Genomic DNA, 10,551 nt, shown 5'->3' with positions numbered 1-10,551 from the left:
GGGGGGGCAATTGTTTTGTTGACATCGTAAGCACGCACGCCTTAGCTTGTTCATATTTTTGAAAAACCAGTAGTATCAGATAATACAAGCATTGGTAATGCATGAAAATCCATGATTTTAGTTTTCCGGGCCAAAAAATATTATTACATCTTGGTACCAGCTACCATAAGTACCTCCCTAAATAGAATGTGTCCCAAAACTATCTCTCTAAAAAGAGTGAGCCCCAAACTATCAAAAAAGGTTAAGAAAAAATAACAGAAAAACGAGAAAATGGTTAAGAGGTACGTATTTGTGTGCTGTGTACAAGAGTGTTCTACCTAGGCATGACCCACTGTAATGTGTTGAGGCATTATTTACAGCGAAGAAAATGATGTAACTAAAAAATGTTTGGTTTTTGTGTATATGCACTGTCTATATGCAAAAGGAATATTATAAAAAAGAGAAAAATTAAGAAAAAGATCTATCTGATCTATTCAATCGTGAATTTATGCTGCATCTGGGTGTAGTATGTGTTGGTGTTCATTGGTAGCCTTGGCGAATCTGCCCTTAATTCGCTTTCGCGCGTCCGTCCTCGCTTTTCAGGATGCGTACATGATCTGCTTGCAGAACCTGCAAAATTGTTTCAAATTCAAATTCGAACTCGCATACTTTTTTGTCTGTATAAAAGAGTTGTCAAATGAAAAATTAATTCAGACTTACTTTCTGTTTTTCTTCTTCTCGTAGTACCTTTGCTTGGCTCTGTCCCTTTCATCTCTCTTCTTACTAACGGTGCTCGGATCTTGCTGATGAGGATTCGCCGCTGCTTTCTCATCTGCGGCCAGCATCTGCGATGGCTGGTTGGCATCATGACAGCCAGGCCCGTTCTCTGGTGGTGGTGGCAGTGATATTAGGGGCAAGGCAGGGCAGAAAGTAGGGAAGCCATCGAGGAGCAGCGATGGATGATAATCGTTGCCCATGGATTGCAGAAGGGTAGTTGATGTCATGACCGGCTGGCACGACGATGAGGATGGGTTATAAGATGAGTATGATGATGATAAGATGTGGAAGATCGATGGTGGCAGCTGCTGTTGCCGCCAATGTTATTGTCTCATTACGCGGCCGGATTCACTGTGCGCCCTCAAGGCAAGTTACTACCCTAATGGTAATTTTGAAGATAATGTGTTGTAATGCCTCGCCGACTTGGCACGCTATCCACTATGGCCTCGAACTTCTCAAGAAGGGCTTGATTTTTAGGGTAGGAAACGGGGAACACATTCGCATTCGGAGGGACCCTTGGCTCTTCCGCCCTTTCTCCTTCAAGCCAGTGTCACCGAGAGGTACATGCCGCTTGAGACGCGTGGCAGAGCTACTGGATGATGCCGGGAGATGGTATGGAGATCTCCTACGACGCCACTTCCTTCCCGTGGATGTTGCGGTTATCACGAAGATCAAGTTGTCGACAAGGGGCTTTGAGGATGTCCTCACCTGGGCACCTGATCCCACGGGCGTCTTCACTGTACGGAGCGCCTACCGCCTTGCCCTCGACGAGAGGAACCGCAGGTCATCGTGCGTCACGAGCAGGGCGCCGGACGGCACACGTGCTGTCAGAGAAGCATTGTGGGGGTGCCCTGCCCCTTCAAAGGTACGCGTGTTTTCTTGGCGGCTTGTCACAAACTCTCTGGCTACAATGGAAAATAAGGCAAAGAGAAAGATCGAGACTTCTGACATTTGCACGATCTGTGGCGTGGAACGCGAGGATACTTTCCACGCTTTTTGCGGATGTCCGATGGCTCGAGGATTCTGGCGTGCGATGAGTAAGCATTGGAGGATGCCCCGGCTGGAAAACATCGAGCATACATGACGGGAGTGGTTGCTGCATCTTCTCAACAAGAGCAGTGAGGAGGAACGACTTCCTATATTGAGACACTATGGAGAACTTGGTTGGGTCTGTGGTTGTGCAACCCAACGACCCGAGTTCAATTCCTGGAATTGACAGGTGATGCACAGGGGTTTTTTCCCGTTTATTGAGGATCAAGCTTGATGTGTGGTGGAACCAATCATCAAGAAATATCTTGATACTCATTTAAAAAAAATCTGAGGACCATGTTTATCTTGGTACTCATACTAAAATGGCCGTATGCATCCTTAGTTGGTGCAGAGGCCGGGAAGTGAAAATCTCCCCATTAAAAGAAAAATTTATTTGTCTCCCCTCCCCTCGCGTCGCCTCGCCTGAGGCGACCCGGGGGCGAAACCCTAATCCCCTCCGCGCCTCCCCCACCCTATCCCCTCCCTCCGCCGCCGCCTGAGGTGCTCGCCGGCCCGGCCGCACGACACCAATGAAGGTGGCGGCGGGGATCTGGTGGCTTCGCCTTCGCGGAGGGCCACGGCGTCCGGGGCGGCGGCTCCGATGGGCGGTGTCCGGCGTGGCCGGTGCGGCGGGCTGCGCCGGTAGGTGCTGGCGGGCTGCCTCCCTGGCCGTGCGGTCGGCGGGGGGGTGGCGGGCGATGGAGAGGCGGCGCCCCCGCGTGGGTCGTCCTGCGCTCCTGGAGAAGCTCCGTTCCTGCCCGTGATCTGCTTCGATCTGCGCCCTGCTCCAGCCCCTGGTGGCTTCGTCGCCGTCTTGGGGGATCTGGACGGACGGATCTGGTGGTTGGGCGTGATTCCGGGGGAAACCCCTGGCCGGCGTGGCGGCCTCACCAAAGGCGACGTCTTCGGCGCCGTGGTCCTTCCTGGAGGCTTTGGTGTGGTTCTCCCCTCCCACTTCTCCCTCGAGCACAGGTGAAGACCTGCCCTCCCCTTGCATGGTCGATGGCGGCATCCGGTGCCGTGATCCTTCTTGAAGGCGTCTTCCGGGGATTGCTCGGGTGGGGTGGAGCTGCTAGTGGCGTGGTGACGGTGTGAGGTAGCCTGTTCTTATCAGTGGCGGCTGCCGTGGTCTCGGTCCAATCCCTGACCACTGCTTTGGCTATGCCCCTTTTGGCCTTCTCCATGGATCTTCGCCTTCGTCCGATGACTTGCGGTTGTGAGCCGTTTCGCTTAGCACTAATGTACTTGCCGTGGTGGAGCGGTACTTCATCTCACTCATTGATGGCGGCGAGGATCGGCGGCATGGCGCTGTGGAGGTTCGCCGCCCGATGCGCGGAGGAGGTTGTTGTCTGGCGTCATGGTGACGCCGATGGCTGAGTGGCCAGATAAGGTAGAAACCTCGATATGATCTGAAGATGGACCTGCGGAAGATGGTGGCGACGACACACGAGTGCGTCTGACCGGATTGTGCCCCAGACCCAGTATGTGGCTCGGCTGGGGATTTCGAATATGTTTCGGTTTCCGGCTTTTGATGTTAGGCTTAGGTGAGTGGTTCGGGTAGTGGCCTAGCTAGCACCCCTTCATCATTTTGGGTAGGAGTAGTGGCATCTGTTGCCAAGATGGTGGATTCAGACTTATTGTTGTAATACTTTGTAAGGTCCTCAAGAATAATCAATAATATGGCCGTATGCATCTCCTGGATGCAGAGGCCGGGGGTCATCCCTCTTTTCTAAAAAAATAAAAAATAAAAAAAATGGAGAACTTGGCATATTGAGACAGGTAATTATGATTGAAGCTGCTGGTGCTGGTGCCTCTTTGATCTCCTACTATTGTTGTTGTCCCATTCGCATCGCAGATTTGAGATCCATCCTCCATGAATGTATTGAGAGCAGCACAAATCAACTGAATGAGTACTCATGTGCCATCCTAGTTAAGAGCTACTCCTTCCGTCCCAAAATTCTTGTCTTAAATTTGTCTAAACACGGATGTATCAAGTCACATTTTAGTATTAGATACATCCGTATCTTGACAAATCTAAGACAAGAATTTTGGGACGGAGGGAGTACATAAGAGAGATATTCAATCATAATTACCTGTCGATTCGTCGAGGCAGTGAAACCTATCTTGGCACTTGTAAGCTAGCATTCTTGGCTTTGTGTGCCAGAAAAGAAGGAAGGTTTTTAGTTGATTCAGTTATATATTACTCCCTCCATTTCTAAATATTTATTTTTGTAGAGATTTCAACAAGTGACTACATTCGGATGTATATAGACATATTTTAGAGTGTAGATTCACTTATTTTGCTCCGTATGTAGTCATTTGTTGAAATCTCTAGAAAGACAAATATTTAAGAACGGAGAGAGTACTAAATGAAAGTTATTTTCAGTTTTTACTTGGAAGTCGATAATTAGCCTCCGATCCATATTGAGTATGTAGCAGTCCCCTATTTTCATTGAAAAAGCAAGATTGCAATTGCACATTTCTCATACCCAAATAGTCAAACTACTACATTTTGTTAAGGAAAAATCCTTCAGGTGTGCCTTTTGTTTCTTGAGGGTTCACTGGTTCTGTAGTATCTGTCTAATTTTCCTTTTTGCTTTTTGTGTGGTGTATACAGTCAAACTAACTAACATATGCGTTCAATAGTGATTAGAAGGTACTGTCAGTCAGTTAATCAGTTAGTTGGATAAAGATCAAGCTTGGCACCACAAAAATTGAGATGAGAACTGAATATGCATGCTATTCTTCATTAATCATTCATATGATCCTTAGATCATCGATCCACCATTACATGTGTCAGGAAAGAAATCTTCCCTTTTTCATCAAAGATAGAGCACACTCCCCACTTCCTTATTTGTCACAATGTACTCCTCATATCCCTTCATTAATCACTCACACTCTCTCTCACTCACTTGTATTGTCATCATTCTCTCTTCTCTATATCATTCCCTTGATCGATACATAGCCGGAGCAGCACTACCCACTGAATTCAGTCACTGGATCACACACAATATATCACTGTCCATGTAAGATTTGGCACACAAGATCATCAAGAAGAGTCTCCGTCAACTGCATATACTGGCGCAAAAAGGAAGTGAAATTTAGAAATTAACCAAAGTAGATATGGTACCTGAATCTCCTGTAGGAATTGTGGGAGGACGTCGGCGAGCCAGGCGTCGAAGTCATCCTGCGAGGACGGCGCTTCGACGGAGAGGATGCGGAGGATCTCGGCGGGCGTGGGGCAGCCGGTGTACTCTTGCACGAGGGAGGCGCCGCCGTCCGGCAGGGCGAGGCGGTCGGCGCAGTCGGTGCAGAGCGTGGCCCGGTGGCCGCCGACTTGGTAGCGGAGCGCGGCGGGCGCGACGACGCAGGCGTCGCAGAGCGGGGCGCGCCGGTGGAGGCTCGCGAGCGCGCTGGCGCCGTGCAGGGCGGCGTCGCACTGGAGGCAGAGCCTGGCGCCGTCGGCGAAGCAGAAGACGAGGGCGCGCTCGGTGACGCAGTTGCTGCACGCGGACGGCGGGATCGGCTGGTGGCGGTCCGCCATTATGATGGCGTGTGCAGAGTGATGGCACTCCTCATTCATGTACCAGCACATCCGCACTGCACGTGCCAAGGGCGGCGACTGCGGGTCGATGGATGGGGCGGCTGCGCCGGCGAGGTGGGGGCCTAGGGGTGAATAAATAGGCGGCGAGGAAGGGTCTTGGCGGTTGGTTTGCGGTCGACGGGTGCGCCGAGTCCCCAGGTAATGCGGGCCACGGCGAGCGTGCTGCTCGCGCGGTTAGTTTACGGGCCACGACTCGTGTGGGGGTCCTCGGCAGGGGCGGGACCTGGCGAGGTCCGTCTGCGCGGTTTCGTGGCCTTCCTCCTTGACGGCGCGGACGCGGATGCCCCGGCGGTATGGACTCATACGCCGCGCTCCGGAACAAGCGCCATGCCACGGTGTACGCCTGCCAGCAGATGTGGCCACCTACGAGCGAAACTTGCTTATCCTAGCTGTCTTTTATTTTTTGCGAGGTAAAAGGGAGTTTTATTCCATATTAATATTGATAGGGGTTACATTCCAGAGGCAGTAATTGCTCTATACAAGGAGGTCCTTGACCAAGCCACACACGACTATATAACGTTAAATGATCTGTTACCCTATTTTGCTCTCTTGTAAGATTATGGGAAAGCATGTATGCTTTTATCTCCGCGACTAAGTGCACATACGCTGACCTGCTTAGTATAGAAGTGAAAAAACTTCGCAATGCTTCCGAAGAGTAGGATTGAACAACTATAGTACCCTCTGGGTGCTGGATTGCCAAAACCATGTCCTGCATCCGTGCATGAATCTCCGTCTCCAAAGCATCATTGCAACTAAAAATATATCAGTAAGCGGCAAACACCACACTACCATCATGACGACACAGATGCTGCTCCATCCGCCGATGGATAAGAACCATCCACCGAAACGCCGATACCTCAATGGTCCGAATTTCCTTTCCTTGCACCACGTCCGACTGCAATTGCCACACACGCCAAGTCAACATTAGGATTGTACCGATGTTGTTTTGAACATTCTTCAGGTCTGAAGATTGCTTTCGTAAAAGTGAAATTGTTTGTTTTGAAGAAGCTCGGACTGACTGTGAAGTATGTGAAGAAATTTTTACTTGTTCTGAAGGCGGTTTTTTTTTTGCGGGGAAGGCGGTTTATGGATGAAGTATTTGGGGCTTTCTGTCCAAAACACTATATACTTGGAAAAAATAGCCGGAGAAAAAGCGAGGCTAAAATAGAAAACGAGTTAGATACTTGGCAGGCTAAATTTCTTTCTTTTAGGTGGTAAATTAGTTGTATTGAGGTCCAACTTAAGCAATATCACATAATATAAGATGTCTTTTTTTCTAATAAAATATATTTAACAAGGCAAACACTCATAGACATCATCTTGTTAATTGGCTAATTGGCTGCCAACTCATATACCAGGGTAGCCTGGGCCCATAGATGTCAAGGTCACTTAGTTATACTTAATAAACGGGTATGAAAAATTAAAAATTAAGATGGTTTGTGGCACATAATGATATCAGATAGATATTGTACGAGACAAAACGTAGCTAATGCTAAAATTATACCTAATCAATCACTTTTTTTTTGTAGAGAAAAGATTGGAAATTGTCATAGTATAACATTACATTTCAAAAGTGACATTGTAGTTTCAATAGTTTCCGAGAAAGATTGGCGCAGTATTAGATTTAGGATAATACTTTGGGGTGAATGTGATGATAGTATGTGGCAGCAGCTCCAGTAATTGTGTAACAGTTCATTTCGACAGAGGAGCCTGATAAATGGCAGTGACTGTTCATCAAATTTGGTGTGTGTTTTTCTTCTTCAGAACTGTCATGTGTACTTTGACTTTATAGATTGTAAAATCATTCACGGACGATTAGTGGAGACATGTCCAAGTCGCAAAATCATCCACATGCATCAGCGTTGTGTTTTGTTGTGCGCTGCAATATATAATGTGCATCATATTTCCATTGATCGACTTTCTGAATGACAAACGATATCCAGTGCATATAGCACAACACAGGCGAACAGAGCAGACCGATTAAACTAACCTGACAAATCTAATGATGATGATGAGTGTACTCACTCACTAACCCCCCTTCGTCTAAGCTAATTAACCCTCACCTTACTATCTCCTCTCCTACTAGCCGGACCTCTTTATGTACATTTGAGAGCACACGAACTAGGAGCTATATAGCTAAGCAGAATCCTCTGCTCGATCGCCTGTTGCTGTTAGTTACCACCCCAAGCTTCGTTGAGGTCGAACAGCAGGTGGCCCTTCTCGTCCCGGTAATCCTCCTTGATCTTGTGCTCCTGCACAGCATCAGTCAAAACGATTTTTAGCTTGATGAAGCAACAACATTTCAAAACTCAACTGGTCCACGATGCACGCAACGGGGAATTTAAAAACAAAAAATGCACAGCAAACAAGACGGAATCCAGCTGCAGCTGCCACTCTAGTGGCAACAAAATAAGCAAACACGCTTACTGGTAGATTTTTCTTTTCTTAAGAAACTGTTTCTACCAATGGATTGTTTTTTTACAATATACTCCCTCCGTTCCTAAATAATTGTCTTTCTAGAGATTTCAACAAGTGACTACATACGAAGCAAAATGAGTGAATCTACACTCTAAAACATGTCTATATACATCCGTATGTTGTAGTCCATTTGAGATGGCTAGAAAGACAAATACTATTTAGGAACGGAGCGAGTAGACAGTTATTAGTAGAGTTGATCTTGATTGGAGTAAGTAAAAAATTTGAACGAAAGGACTGGCAGCCATGGTGGGCCCGGCGGCACGATACCGCCAGCCGCGGCCCACGAGCCCTTGCCGGCCGGCAGGCATCCGATGAGTCTACAACAACCTCTACCGCAAGCAGAGCGAGGAAAAAGTAGTTGTCTTGCAAAGCAAGTCAGAACGAAATAAAAAAAAACTATCTACCACTAGTACTCGTACGAATTACCCAGAGATTTAGAAGAAAAAAAAAGAAAAAGGAGGAGCAGCCTCCTGAAGACCCAAACCCAAGCGGAAGATGCATGTCGACGTGCAAATCCAAACGAACATCACGTCGCATGTGGGAACGCATCAGCGATAGGAAAAAAGGCACCAAAATCATTTTTATCATTTTTTTTCTAGTAAAAACGCACCGAAATCATTTTCCGCTAGTTTCGTTGGCAAAAGTGAGCGGCACAGGCGAGATAGATAACCGACCGATAACCGTCAAAGGATCGGAGAGAGATAGAGAGTGCAGAAGCCGGACGGAGACGCCGCGAAGAATTGGAAAACGAGAACGGGATAAGAAAGCTCACCTCCGCTTTAGCCTCGGTCGCCGCAGCTTCGCCGGCGGCGAGGTCCGTCCGCGAGCGCTTCGTCGGCGAGCCGCGCCCCTCGGTGCCGCTTGACGGCCCTCCGCCTCCGCCCGACCCCTGCGCCGCCGTCGGCCGCGCTGCTTCGTCACCGCTCGAGGACGCTCCCGATCCGGCGGCGTTGGCGAAGTCGAAGGGCGTCTCCGGGCTCGACTCCACGCTGGCGGCAGTCGCCTTCTCGCTCACGCGCGCCCGTCGCCGCGACCGCGCCCGGTCGGCGCCGCTCGTGGAAGGGCCGGACCCGGTTGCCGAGCCTGAGAAGTAGTGCGGCGGTACCTCCGGCCTCCGCGCGGTGAAAGACAGGCGCTTCGGCTTCGGGGCAGACCACGCCCTCTCCTCCTCCTCCTCCTCCTCCTCCTCCTCGCCGGAACACGCGCCGGATCCGCCGAGAACGGGGCGCCCCGGCCGCTCGGAGGGGCTCTTCAGCGACGGCAGACACGCGGTTCCTTCAGCCCGCGCAGGCAGCCGCGACCGCGGCCGCTTCCGCCATCCCTCCGGGATCGGCGGCAGCTCGGCCTCCTCTGGCCGCTGGAGACCGTCGTACGGCCGGGCGATCCACTCCGGCCACCGCACGAGGTTCCTGCTCCGGAGGCTGAGCAGAATCTTGGCGGCCGCGACGGCCAGGTCCTCCTCTCCGAACTCCGCCATGGGGAAAGGAAAGCCGCGAGAAACCAAGTCCCGCACGCCGCCGTTCCGCGGAAATAAAGAGGGAGGCCACGGGAGGGAGGTGGTGGCCGTTTTATAGGTGATGACGAATTCGGCTTGGAGAAGGAGACGGACTGCGGTGGCCGCGGCCTAGACCCTACAAACCTGCACGCCTGGTTAAATCGTCCGTAGGTGTAGCTTTGTCCAGCAGGCTGATTTTCCTTTGGAAAAAATATAAAATGTTTATTCTCTGAACAAATTAGGACGCGTTTTTGGCGAGGGAGTACTCCCTCGGCGAAGACTATAAGCCCTGTTTGGTTACACGGACTGACTAAAGTTTCTTTCAGTTCCTGTGTAACCAAACAGAAGGGAGATTTTTTAAGGAACTAGAAAAAAACTCTATCGAAAGGGTTTTTTCTTTAGTCTCGGAGACTAAAAAAAGTTTAGTCTCTTGCAACCTAACACCCCCTAAGACTGAGGAGTACTACCTCTATTTTATAATATAAAAACGTTTTTAACACTATACTAGTGTAAAAAGCGTTTCTTATATGGGAAAATTTTATTTTCCACTCCAGATTTCGCCAATTTTCCTTATGCCACTTTAGATTTTGACATTTCACTTTTGCCACGCTTAGCTTTTGACAATTGTCACAATTTCCATTCCATTGCAAAAGCAGAATAATTTTATTTCATTTTTGCCACTCTTAGCTTTTGAAATGTATCACAATTGCCACTCTGAAAATTTTGCTTTTGCCACGGGAATGGCAATTGTGATAATTGTCAAAAATTAAGAGTGGCGAAAGTGAAATGTCAAAATCTAGAGTGACATAAGGAAAATTGGCAAAATCTAGAGTGGCAAAAACAAAATTTTCCCTTCTTATATTACGAAACGGAGGAAGTATTACTTTCTTTATCTCATAATATAAGATATTTTTATTTAGTGTTGGTTATATGCACAACTTTCCAATCATTTGGCTTGCAGACGCTAATTACTCCATCATTCCCACAATGTAAAAGCATTCTTTGTATTATTATAATGTTAAGATAGCTTATGTTTGTTTCTTTTTCCATAGTAGTAGGCTACTTGCAAAATATATTCATCACAATCAGGGGCATGTACAACTATATTTATGTTGCAGATACACTCGAGCAGAACCAACCTAGTTAAGAAGAAGCTGAATGATCTTGTTTATGTGATGTTCAACAAGAT

The 10,551-nt window shown here is 48.5% G+C and overlaps 2 protein-coding genes across 2 annotated transcripts; both read right to left on the bottom strand.

The window, feature by feature from the left end:
* Positions 1-4,534: 4,534 nt before the first annotated feature.
* On the bottom strand, positions 4,535-5,432 carry LOC119306015 (putative zinc finger protein At1g68190). The gene is made up of 2 exons (XM_037582374.1): positions 4,916-5,432; positions 4,535-4,803 (listed from the first exon to the last, which is right to left on the bottom strand). Exons 1-2 carry the CDS (start codon positions 5,378-5,380, stop codon positions 4,801-4,803), a joined length of 468 nt encoding a protein of 155 aa, XP_037438271.1. The 5' UTR covers positions 5,381-5,432; the 3' UTR covers positions 4,535-4,800.
* Positions 5,433-7,560: 2,128 nt separating this feature from the next.
* LOC119309952 (protein SPT2 homolog) lies at positions 7,561-9,385 on the bottom strand. The gene is made up of 2 exons (XM_037585843.1): positions 8,640-9,385; positions 7,561-7,641 (listed from the first exon to the last, which is right to left on the bottom strand). Exons 1-2 carry the CDS (start codon positions 9,342-9,344, stop codon positions 7,561-7,563), a joined length of 786 nt encoding a protein of 261 aa, XP_037441740.1. The 5' UTR covers positions 9,345-9,385.
* Between the last annotated feature and the right edge of the window lie 1,166 nt (positions 9,386-10,551).

This window comes from Triticum dicoccoides, chromosome 5B (genome assembly GCF_002162155.2).
Source record: "Triticum dicoccoides isolate Atlit2015 ecotype Zavitan chromosome 5B, WEW_v2.0, whole genome shotgun sequence".
NCBI lineage: Eukaryota > Viridiplantae > Streptophyta > Magnoliopsida > Poales > Poaceae > Triticum > Triticum dicoccoides.
The sequence above is the reverse complement of the archived record's forward strand: the minus strand, read 5'-3'. Positions and strand labels throughout refer to the sequence as shown.

Excerpts from the sequence above, each read along its gene's own strand:
- LOC119306015 (XM_037582374.1), bottom strand. The coding sequence starts at position 5,380 with ATGTGCTGGTACATGAATGAGGAGTGCCATCACTCTGCACACGCCATC.
- LOC119309952 (XM_037585843.1), bottom strand. The coding sequence starts at position 9,344 with ATGGCGGAGTTCGGAGAGGAGGACCTGGCCGTCGCGGCCGCCAAGATT. Across the intron at positions 7,642-8,639 it reads CGACCGAGGCTAAAGCGGAG|GAGCACAAGATCAAGGAGGA; the intron begins GTGAGCTTTCTT and ends GATGCTGTGCAG.